The sequence below is a fragment of the Acanthochromis polyacanthus genome, chromosome 1, assembly GCF_021347895.1.
Source record: "Acanthochromis polyacanthus isolate Apoly-LR-REF ecotype Palm Island chromosome 1, KAUST_Apoly_ChrSc, whole genome shotgun sequence".
Lineage (NCBI taxonomy): Eukaryota > Metazoa > Chordata > Actinopteri > Pomacentridae > Acanthochromis > Acanthochromis polyacanthus.
The window spans coordinates 26,144,889-26,157,284 of NC_067113.1; the positions used below are offsets into that span (position 1 = coordinate 26,144,889).

At 38.3% G+C, this 12,396-nt stretch overlaps 1 protein-coding gene across 2 annotated transcripts; it reads left to right on the forward strand.

The window, feature by feature from the left end:
• Positions 1 to 398: 398 nt before the first annotated feature.
• slc2a2 (solute carrier family 2 member 2) lies at positions 399 to 10,110 on the forward strand. 2 transcript variants are annotated; one of them, XM_022223220.2, is made up of 12 exons: positions 399 to 526; positions 1,096 to 1,191; positions 3,018 to 3,226; positions 3,370 to 3,494; positions 3,643 to 3,758; positions 3,842 to 4,004; positions 4,467 to 4,573; positions 5,664 to 5,744; positions 6,028 to 6,132; positions 7,798 to 7,899; positions 8,742 to 8,945; positions 9,079 to 10,110. In XM_022223220.2, the coding sequence occupies exons 1-12, from the start codon at positions 512 to 514 to the stop codon at positions 9,268 to 9,270; spliced, it is 1,515 nt and encodes a 504-aa protein (XP_022078912.1). In that variant the 5' UTR covers positions 399 to 511; the 3' UTR covers positions 9,271 to 10,110. The 2 variants fall into 2 exon arrangements, with proteins under 2 accessions (XP_022078912.1, XP_051800347.1); XM_051944387.1 differs by having other exon boundaries at positions 460 to 526; positions 1,099 to 1,191.
• Positions 10,111 to 12,396: the final 2,286 nt, after the last annotated feature.

Sequence of the window (12,396 nt, forward strand, 5' to 3'; positions counted from 1 at the left end):
ATCAGCTTCGACCCTCAGACTTTGTCCAGCTCTCAAGTATATCATTAACAGAAAGAGAGATGGAGGGAGTGAGAATTTCATTGTCCCAATCAAAAAATACAACTTTGAACTACATGAGCCGATTGACGAGTAATTTTGCATTTCGTAATTAAATGGAACACATGGTAAATCATTGTCCACAACGCGTCCGTATGGAACACCACATAGAAGATCCTCAAACCACTGCTTTCTTCAATAGATTCGCCTTTATTATCATTTTATTGCTTCTTGAAAAAACAGTAATTTGTGTGTGTGTAAATATATATACATCTAAAGGATATTAAAGCCACTGCTTTATTTGTATGTGGGAGGTTTATCAGCACTGTACGTGTGCATACGTGTGCGTGCGTGTGCGTATGTGTGCACGCGTCCATGTGCGTGCGTTTGTCGATTACTGAGTGGACACAGTGTGATCAGGCATGCAGCTTCCACTGATCATTACCAAACTCTTGGCTGACGCTGTAGACTCAGCATGGAGTCGGGGAAGGTAATATCACTCCTACTAAATGCCTTCTTTACATGTATTTGATATATAGTTGCATATTCTGCCACCTCATCTTGGATCATGTTGGTAATATCTGCAGACAGGTATGCTTTCTGTGGTCACTACGTGGCTCAGATATGAAGCGTTAGAGCGTGTTGAATTTCCCACTTGGATCAGAGAGAAGAAACGGCTTTTCATTTATCAGTGTCCACTGTGTTTGCATGATTTTGCTTCGGAGACTGTCATGGATTTAATTCTGATGCTTAGCGCACACATATTATTAGAATTTGTTCAATGTTTCATATACAAAAATCTTTTGTGCAGCTGCTGTCACATTTGTATGTAAGCAATCTAGTAATTGTCAGCACAGAGCAATATGCAATTCATCACTAATGTCGATAAAGTCTCGCTTATGTGTGTGTATATCTAGATGTATGTTTATTTATACGATGTAAGTAGAGCTGTGTGACTGTCATGTCTTTGCTTGTGTGCACGTGCAACTTAAACTGTGTGTTTGTCCATGCATTCATGTGTGCGACATGATTAAAATTGATCACTTTTCACTCCTGCAGCAGCTCACAGGTACACTGGCGCTGGCTGTGTTCACAGCAGCTCTTGGGTCCCTGCAGTATGGCTACAGTATTGGAGTCATTAATGCCCCTCAGAAGGTAGGTTCCGTTGTGCCACAGGTTTAGCGCCCTCACTGAGCCATTTAGTTGTTTCTGCATATTAATATTGGCATGCAAAATGTAAATGAAAAAAGGTGGTGAAAATCTGGCAGCAAAGGTGCCAGAAAAAATATGTTGGAAAACTGAAAATGGGCAAAATAACTGCCCGTATCTGTAAAATAATTAGATCGAGCTGAATTGATTACAGTAAAACTTTGTAATTTAATGGTGACCCACTGTAAAAGAATGAATTACTGTTAATAGACATGCAGATTTTCCATTTGGACATTATTTATAGTCCAAACATTTTTTACAGACAATATTTTAAATCCAAGTGTTTTGTTCAGTAATTTTTCTCAACATCATCTGCAATTGGTAAATAGGTAAAATCTGAAAAAAAACAACAAAAAACTGTTATTTAAGTTTATTTTTTAACCGTTTTTCAGTCCTAAAGAACAGTCATTATCTATAAAGCAATGATAATTTGAAGTTATTTAATCACAGTAAAAAAAATTTAATTGTAAGGATAAACGCTGTGGAAAAAATACAGGCAAATAATCATTATAAACATATTGATGTGAACAGCATGTACAATTTTTTGTTTGTTTGTTTTTCCAGTCAACATGTAAATGAAGAGTATTTGTATTTGACTCTACGAGATGCTATCTGTAATTTGGAATGGAAATTCTATAAAATAACAGTAAACTGTTGTAAAATCTACAGCTGAAAAAATGTTTTTGACTCATTTAAATATTTGTTTATCCTTATAGTGGAGACAGCATGATACTTTGAGTGACTGAGAAAGAGACTTAACTTTTCTTAGTGTCTCGCGAAACTATTTTGGCACCAACTTTTTCCAAGTTCTCTCGCATGGAAATCCAAAAATTATTTCACTTGAAATTCAGAAGGTTGATATTTTTTCTGGTCTGTGGCACTTTGAGAGCTTCTTCCAGCAAATGCATGTCTTGTGGAGTGACAGAGAAGTTAGAATGTGTGACATGCTGACATCTCTGTGCTGCAATCTGCTAGCAACACTGGCAAACTGTCATCCCCTGTGCACAGTTTGGTTTTGCATTATAATTCCAACGTTACTGGGTCAAAATAAAGCATAAAGCCTCCTAAGACATTATCTGTGTAATATGAACTTAACATTTCTCTTACATAGGTCTCTGTTTTTAGGACTTTTAGAGTCTTGGACTTTAAGAAATCAAATCTCATCTTGAGCATTCTTTCAGTCCTTGTTGATCCGTGTCCCTACAGAAGCAAAGATCTGCACAAGTTGCTCATTTTTTTATTTAGACCAGTGCTGGATTGGCTCAATGTATCACTTGAGCTTTAGAGGTGCTGATGTTGGGACCAATTACTTAGCAGATGTGTCTTTTTTTTTTTTCTTTTTGAACATGGCGTGATGATTTTTGGCAAAGACTTCAATGTCGGTGGCAAAGTCCAGTTATTCAAGGTCATAATCAACTATCTGCTATGATTGCCTAATTGTATAGGGCGCAGATTTTTGGAATAAAACAGATTCCTTCTTCTTCTGTTGAAAACCAAGTGTGCCATTTGTTTTTGAAAAACGGTGTCAAAGAAGCAGTTACTACTGGGCCTCTGCATAACTTAGATTTTAACAGACAAAACTATTTTAACTTTATTCTCAAATATTTCTTTTTTTTTCTGACATTTGTCATAAGCACGATGTAAATGAGATTTTTAGCAGAATAGCTCCATATGTGTGTACGTGCAAATTCTGAGGCCTCTTTTTCGGCTGTGCCTGTGTATGAAGCCATAATTGTACCGCTTGATGACATGTCTGTGCATCTCTATCTTAGATCATTGAAAGGCATTATGGCCGTTCCTTGGGGGTGTGGTCAGACAGAGCTGCTGACCTGTCAGAAAACGGCACAGAAGAATCCGATAACAATGATGCGGGAAAACACCCTGCCGTGGTCATGTATTGGTCATTATCGGTGGCAATCTTCTCCATTGGTGGGATGATTTCCTCCTTCCTGGTCGGATATGTGGGAGATCTGAGAGGGAGGTGAGAGAGAAAGTACGCAAGAATCAAAGTCTGGTGGAAAAAGACAACCCGGAGAGAGGCAAAACAGAAGTTAAAATTTGACCCATTTTCCGTCTCTTTTTGTATTTTGCTCTGCCATCTTTCTGTCTCTTTCTGTTTTGCAGGGTAAAAGGGATGTTAATGATCAATGTTCTGGCCATAGCTGCTGGACTGCTGATGGGTCTCTGCAGGATGTGGAAGCCTCATATCATGGTCATCGCAGGCCGCGCTGTTATGGGATTTTACTGCGGTACATTGAAAGTCTATGTCATAACCTTCACTTAATGCTCACACAATTTACTGGAAAACACAAAAAAGACAGGAAAACATTGCCTGCTTATGTCATTGTATTTCTTGCGTGCTTATTTAAGTCGTTTAGCTCCTGATGTGTGTTTCAGGTATATCATCTGGGCTCGTACCAATGTACATTGGCGAGATTGCACCCAAAGCTTACAGAGGGGCTCTGGGAACTATACATCAGCTGGGCTGTGTCATCGGCATCCTCGTCAGCCAGGTGAGACACACCCTCACACGCTTTCACATACACAGCATCTTCTTTTTCGGACAACACACTGAAGTGTACGTCTGTGGATGCAGATAGTAGGCCTGGACTTTGTGCTTGGAAACGATGACAAGTGGCACCTGTTGCTTGGTCTGTCTGGAGCTCCGGCCATATTACAATCCCTTCTGCTGCTAATGTGCCCTGAGAGCCCGCGGTACCTTTACATCCTACTGGGCAAGGACCAAGAGGCTCGAACAAGTAAGAATTATACACAGAAAATCTCATTTTATTCTCTCTTTGGTACCATGCAAACACTGAAGCTCTCATTCAACATGTTCAAAAATACACCTGTTTGTTTTCTTGGAACAAATTTTGATGAGTAAATCAGCATCACTTTCATGTCTGTCACTAAATTTAAGGATGTAAGGTTACAGACAGCAACTGGTTAGCTTAGCTTAGCACAAAGACTGGAAACAGAGGGAAACTGCTAGCCTGGCTCTATCCACCAACTCAAAAGCTCATTAATTAAGATTTTGTTTGAACTGAAGGATAGAAATAGTCAGATAGTACCTCAACAAACAAGATACAAAGTGAAAGGAAACCTAATAAATTTTAGAAATGCTGATAGTTATGTAACTGAGCACAGAAAAGTCAATGCAATACATTTTTTTCAACAATCGCAAATACATCATTTTTCAACATCCGTCCTTATGTTTGCAGGTTTGCTTCGTCTAAAGGGGGCATATGATCCAACTGAGGATCTGGAGGAGATGAGGAGGGAGAAAGAGGAGGCAGACAAGGAGCAGAGGCTCTCTATCATTTCTCTGGTAAGTCTATGTACAATAGGATGGACAATTAAGATATGTTGACGTTACTACCTAAATATTATTTCTTTTGAATTTTACAGCTTTGAAGAAGAATATTTCAGATATTGTAGTTTTAAAATATATGTGAGCAGAAACCTCTGCCAATGCAGAAACGACAAAACTGTAGTTCCTTGAATGGCCACCAGAGGCTGCCTCCAAAACTGGATCACTCCCCATAGGCCCCCATGTTAAAATGTCCAACTTTTCAGCACAAGAAAATATATTTACTGCCCGGTACAAGCATCTGTTTGGGTCTTTATAGCTAATTTACTCTTTATTGACAACTGTACAGATGGTGAATTTTTCTATAACTTATCTATTTAGATTGTATTAAGACTTAAAACTGATTCATCCTTCCCACATGTACCCAAAGGTGCATGTGACATTAATTTCATAATTTATGCTGTCAAGATGGTGACAGCCACCGTACTGATCTTGATAACCATTTTTCAGAAACCTTTGGATGATATCATAGAAAGTTTGTCCATCTTTTTATATAGTGAGTTGTTTTTAAACAGCCTTACTAACCTGAAAATGTACTGTCAGTACATTCCATCTCAGAGTGGACAGACACCCCTCCTTAATGTCCCAATTAATCAGCAACTAAAGTAGGCTGATAACTGTTGAAAAGGTTAATGTAATACTGAGTCATTAGTTAAATATGTGATAAATTAATTGTTAATTTTTAAAGAATATTGAATGAAACAAAAAACTTTCTACAGGCTGCTGTACAATGACTACAGTCATCTCAGATATGAAACCTTCAAATTTATGTAGTCTCAGAACAAGTTTATGTGATACAAAACAGCAAACAAAGAAACAAGCACAATGATGTATGAAAACAGCAGTTAAACCAACACTCTACTTATCAAGTAGTATAGTATGTAGTTTAAAACCAAGCAATAGTACAAAGATGATTAGAAAAAACACCCAGTCAACATCTGGTAATAAGTAAAGCAGCAAAGTATGTGTTTTGGGTTTGTTTTTTTGGATGTATGCTTTAGAAAAAATACTACTACTAATACTATTACTGTTTTGTTTTCTCTCCTAGATCGTCTCCTCTGTGTACAGACGGCAGCTGTTTGTTGCTCTCATGATGCACCTCTCCCAACAGTTTTCTGGCATCAACGCAGTAAGTGGAAATATCCATCTTTTCTGTGTCTTTATATGTGCACATCAACAGTAGCCAGGTAAAGAAATTACCAACTGTTTACATTATTCATTAAAAAAATGGAGATGTTTGCCATATAAGCATCAAAGTACACAGGATTTGTTTTGCTCTATTCTGTTGTACAGCTGTAGAATGTCTTTTTCTTTTCCCTCAGCCACTCCCTCTCTGATAAAGCAAACACACAAGCTGTTTTTTAAGTTGGACTTTGTAATTATTGAAAATCAATGCTTCTTTTGTCTCCAAGATCTTTTATTACTCCACGGATATCTTCTCTCGAGCTGGTGTCAGTCAACCGGTGTATGCCACTATAGGAGTTGGGGTCATCAACACAGTCTTCACCCTAGTGTCTGTGAGTAGCATGCACACAGAAATGGAAGTTTAACCAGCAACCTGTGCTAGTCGCCTTGTTTCTTCTATAGAAGAAAAAACAAGCTTACATTTACGACAACGTTTATAGAGCCTATTAAAAAATATTAACCATGCTGTATGTCCTTGAATGGCCACTGGAGGCTTCCTCCAAAACTGGATCAGTCCCTTTACACCCCCATGTTAAAATGCCCAACTTTATAGCAGAAAAAGACATATTTGCAGCCTGAGTAACTGTTTTGATTTTTTACAGCATTTCAGACAACTGTACAGAGGGTGATTTTTTTTTTTTTCCAGAACTCACATATTCAGATTGTATCAGTAGTTAAAGGCAATTCATGCTTCCACTTGTATGCATAAGAACATGTACAGGCATTGTTTTGTTTCTTCTATACATACAACCTTACATGCATTTATAGTGCCTATGAAAACTGTTAGCCATGCTTGGAAATTTTCCAGTTTTACTGAATGCCACCACTGAATCATAATTAATATATTTTTGGCTTCACAAGAAAAAGACTCTTTTATGTCAGAGCAATGTCAATTAATTAAGAATATAAAATGCCAAATATGTGATTGCATAAGTATATAACCCTTTCAAGTCAGTACTGAGTAGATGCAACTTTAGCTGCAATTACAACACTGAGCCTGTGCAGACATTTCGCAATCAGCCTTGCACATCTGGACAATGCAATTCTTCTTTGCAAAACTGTCCGGTTAGACATGTAGACGAAGACCAAACAGTCCTTTTCAAGTCCAGCCACAAATTCTCAATTAGACTGAATTATTTTTACAGAATGCATCAGGTTGTCCTCCAGGATTTCTCTGTACTTTGCTGCATTTGCCTTGACAAGCCTTCAGGGGCCTGCTGCTGAGAGGCATCTCCGCATCATGATACTGCCACCACCATGCCTCACTGTGTGGATGGAGTGTTTGTAATGATGTGCAGTTGCTGAGAAGAACCTGAGCAAGCCCCTGAAGCTTGTAACTCCTTCAGAGGCTCAGAGGTGTCTTGGTGGCCTCTCAATCTCTTTCTTGCACAGTTGCTCGGATTTTGAGGACAACCTCCTCTAGGCAGATTTATGCATGTGCTATCTTAATTTCATTTCTTAATGATGAATTTAGCTGTACCCTAAGGGGTACTCAGTGACTTGGAAATGTTCTTGTATCCATCCCCGGACATGTGCTTTCCAATAATTTTTTCACAGAACTGCCTGGAGTGTTTTTTTGTCTTCATGGTGTAGCTATAGCCAGCATGTGACCGGAGTTCTTTGCAGGTGTCTTTACACTACAGTCGCCTAAGATACATTTTCTCCACTCAGATGACCTCAGTTTTACAGTTCATGTGACTTTTAGTTCCAAGTTGCTGCACCCGTGTTGAATTAGTCACTCTAAAGGGACTGGATGCTTGTGCAATCACTCACTCTTACTTTTTACATTATTAATTAATTGAAAATGCTTTGTAGAAATCTGCTTTAACCTTTACATGAAGGGTTTTTTTGGAAACTTGTCAAAAAAGCCTAATTAAATTAAACATTTCTTGATTCGGTGTTGGAAAGCCATAAAAGAGAAAAATCCCAAGCGGGGTGTTCACTTTTTTTTATGCACACTGTAAACACAGACATAAACAGTGTACCTTATGTTCCAGGTTGCACTCGTGGACAAAGCTGGCAGACGCTCCCTGTGTATGGCAGGTCTCGGAGGGATGTGCTGCTGTGCTATTGCCATGACAGTGGGCCTCAAATTACAGGTTTGCACAATTAAATGTCAAAGCCCTGGGTGTGTCAGCAATTTGAGCTTAACTTCTGATGTTAATCGTCTTGTCTGCAGTAGTTTTCTTCCATTAACACACAAATATGTGTGCTGTTTGATGATTTTCATATTCATATTATATGTAATACATCTATATTCAGTGTGTTTACATTGGTTTTACTCTTAGCCTTGGACCAAAGTCGCTATCAACTGCATTACTTGATCTCGACCAGAGTCTGCTCAGCTGTTATTGTGTACCACTCTGAGCAGTTGTAGCTACTTGTCTATATATCCAGAAAGGCCATATGTTGGACCTTTATATGTTTTATGGGGTTAATCAATGACCAGTGAGAGATCTTAAGATTGCTGACTGCACAACTGCCAACCAAAGAGCAGGAGACAGCTGAGTCTGCACCACAGTGTTCTGAACATGCTTTGACTATATAGGGTTCTGAAAAGCTGAAAACCACACTGGATGCCCTTGTAAACTTGTAATATTTGTTGGAAAGATGCGTATTTATCCTACCATGTCTCAATCAATTCACCTCACCTCAAGAAGTAGAGCGTTTATCGCACTGCATCACTCGCATGCACGAGTTGTAAGCAATTCGAGAAAAGTGTTTATTTCTTCTTCTTACAATTAAAGGTGGTGAGACAAATTTTTGCGACGCCTCAAGTTTGAATGGACGCAAGGAAGGTTCTGTTCAGCAAAGAGCTTCTTATTAAACCCTTTGATGCATGCAGATTAGAATTAAACGCGTTTTGAGCTCAGTGTTCCAACAATTTTTGTAAATTTTGAATAAGTCAGACACCAACAATTTTTCATTCCCTTCCCTCCAGAATGACTTCTCGTGGATGAGCTATGTCAGCATGGCAGCTATCTTCCTCTTTGTGAGTTTCTTTGAGATTGGTCCTGGCCCCATTCCCTGGTTCATAGTGGCTGAACTGTTCAGTCAGGGTCCTCGGCCTGCAGCCATCGCCCTCGCTGGCTGCTGTAACTGGACCAGTAACTTCATCATCGGCATGACCTTTCCGTACATACAGGTAAGGAGAAAGGGCACACATATGTACTGTAAACATGTATACAACATGCACTTATGTGGGTGTGCATGTCCTTGCTTCACTAACATGAAATCCTCCCTGACTTGTTTGTTTTTCTCCCCATATCTCTCATCAGGCTTGGATGGAAAGCTATGTGTTTATCCTGTTTGCTGTTTTGCTTCTGGGCTTCACAGTGTTTACCTATCTTCGTGTCCCCGAGACCAAGGGCAAAACATTTGAGGAGATCGCGGCAATCTTCCAAAAAGAACGCAAAGTCCACAAGGACAGTATTGAACTGCAGCATCTCAGATCATCCTCAGACGCTTAAAGCAGCGGCTATTTTCATGTGTAGTCTCTTTGTGTGACATGTGAGGGTGTATCGGTCAGTATTTCAAATGCGTGCGTGCACATTTATCCGCTTACCTGGGGAATTTGGGGAAAAGTAAGGATTTTTACACAGGAAAAGGTATTATTCACAATGTAAATACACACAAAAACCAAACACATCAGTGACCTGAAATATAATGTTTCCGTTAAAATGGAATATATTCGTATGGAGCGATGTTTACATTTAATAAATCTATCAACTTTTATTGTAGTAATGTGGTTTGGTTGGCAAAAGAAGCTATAATAAACAAAATTCCATATTTTTTCTGTGTGAAAAGGGTATATTATTGACCCTGCAGAGATTATGACCGTGCTCTGCTGTTCACCTAAGCTCTACTGAATTTTATAGTATCCCAACTCCTGTGTTTCAGTGTTCATTCAGATGTTTTCAGTACATAAATTGTAAAACCTCATTCTATGCTACCGTCTCATAACCATGTTATACATACAAACATATATGTTAGCGTCAAGCTGATGAATATATTGCAATATTTAAGTGCCAATAAGATATTTCCCCTAGGAAAAAGCGGAGAACCAACAACAAAGCCAACTGTACAGTTTTGCATGTTTTCCTTTGTAACTGTTACTTTCACAGTTGTTTCTGCTGCCTCCTAGTGGCAAAAATAGTAGGCTTATTGCTGGATTATCACTGTAAATGCATTGAAAAGATACAAAACAAATGAAAACCTTTAACTGTGGAATTAATGAGCAAGGAAATAAGGCAGCAATGATGTTTGGAGAATCTTGAAGAGAAGAGGCAATAAAATATTACTTGAAGAAATATGACCCACTCCATCATTTTCTGTTGACCTCCACTGAAAAAAAGTGTTTTGTTCATTGTTACTCACTTGAATATTTAGCAGTTATTGTGCAAAATGATTTATGTATCTATGTATGTGCTCGACATTGGAATCCTGTTTTCATATTTATATGCTAAAGATCGAAGTTGCTTATATTAAATATGGCACTGTAACTTGACAACATACTTGGGAAGCCACACTACCGACTTTTAAGTGAAATTAGTAACAACATATTGATTCATATTCATAGATTGAGTTTGTTTATTAATAAAGAAGGAGCTGGTAGGATTTTAAATATTTTAATGACCTTTCTGTGAATGAAAAATAATATGGCAAAAGCAGTATGTTTATGCATAATTTAAATGTCTGGACTGGATATGTGAGAAAACATAAACTTGTGTTTTTTTCAACCCAAATAGGTTGGAATTCCTTTATGGCCAGTTGCTGTTGGAGGATCCATGCAGTCAGGGAGTTCAGAGAACAGATGGGTGGAGATGAACGTTTAACTGATATTGAAGGAAATTTGCACTGCTTTCAGACAGATCTATTTACCCACAGACACGTTCTCTCTTACACAGCCCCCAGCAACGCCTGGGGACTAATTCAAGACTAATTGTAAGTAGTCTGTGTCAGCTCTTCCCCCACTAAATGCTGCTTTTTTTTGCTTTGAGCTAAACTGTCAGAGTTTAACACAAAGAGCTGGAAACACAGCAAAATTGTAGAATCTTACCCTAATCTCCAACCCAATCTACAACTTCTTAAAATGCTACTATGCTTTGCAATACAGAAGAAACAATGTGGCACTGTGAGGAAAAAAAAGGCTTTGTTGGTCTAAATGATTACAGAAAAAGAAATCTGGACATTGTGAATGAAAATGAGTTGTACACAAATTGCGTTCTTTCTATATCTTAAGGCTAAATTTAAAATGTAACATTAAACCACGTGGCAAATGTAGCCTACTGCTCTACGGTATATCCCAGTTTAAGGAAGGCCAAATGAATCACTAAGACACATCGAAACCTAAAGATTTTTGTCCCAATACAAATAATTTATACCTCAGTGAATACACTTATATCAACAGTATGTAATTGCTACTGTATATTTGACCCCTCGTTATATGTCTATATTACTGGATTCTAGTGTATTGACATTCAAAGAGCTTTTGAATGTTGTCACTGGTCAGTTTTTTTGTAATTTTATTCTCTGATGTTTTTATTGTTACAATGCACTCTGAGTTGCTCTTGCTGCACATTGTAACCTGATATGCAGTGTTTGGTGTCTGCCAAACATGGGGTTTTTGTCCGATGGCCAAAAAAAAGTGAATTCTGGTTTCAAAAATTGTTTTGAAAGCATTGTTTGATTTCTCATTTATTTTATAACAAAAATGCAAAAAACAAAAAAAAAACAAGACTTGTTTCTGTAATAAAATCCTAATGAGAGTTTCAGTTTTTGTTTTTTTTTACCATATACTGGTTAAAAAAAAACACATACTGAATGTCCTCCTTAAAAGACAAACAGTCGTCAGTAAAAAAATCCTAGATATTTAAAAGTAGATACCATCTCTATTTGTTGAGTCAGTCAGTAGACAGTAGAGTCACTGGATGTGTAAACCAGCAGAGGTTCAACTGGACAGTAAAGTTCTCTACTCGTCAGCCCTCTGTGATCCTTAAATTTACAGAAATGCAAACTTTTTTTTCATTTTATTTACTTGTATCCTTGTAGCTAAACTTAATTATGGAAGAGTTACCTTAGGGTTCAACAGGTTTGAGGCCAATCAGAGAAGATATGTTCACCTGAAAAGGTTTTTGTCTTTGGAAAGATGGACTCAGCATTCGTTAGATGGTGTCGGGCACCCGGTTCGGACTTGATGTTTAAAATACTGACCGACAGCTCAGATTTAACTGTCTGTAGTTCCGTTTTGATGGATGTTAAATTTTCACTCAAAGCCACCAGGAGCTGGGTCTTGAAAAGAACCGCTGTCTCATTACAGAATGAAAGTAGCAGTTCCTCCTTAAGGTCAGAGGTTGCAGCATCTGAGGGCCTCTTCAAAAGAAGACGTAGTTGAAGGCGTTCTGGAAGAGGACCAGAAAGACCACGACCAAGCAGCCTTGAGATCTTAGGCAGTGTCTCCCTCAGGTGGGTGTCAGCGATGTTCACGGTCAAGTCTGTGGTAATCCCATCAAAAAACAAAACAGAAAAAAATCTAGATTACAAATCAACATGTAACCAAAGCACTCTGTGTATAACGCCATAGTATAGGATGTAGT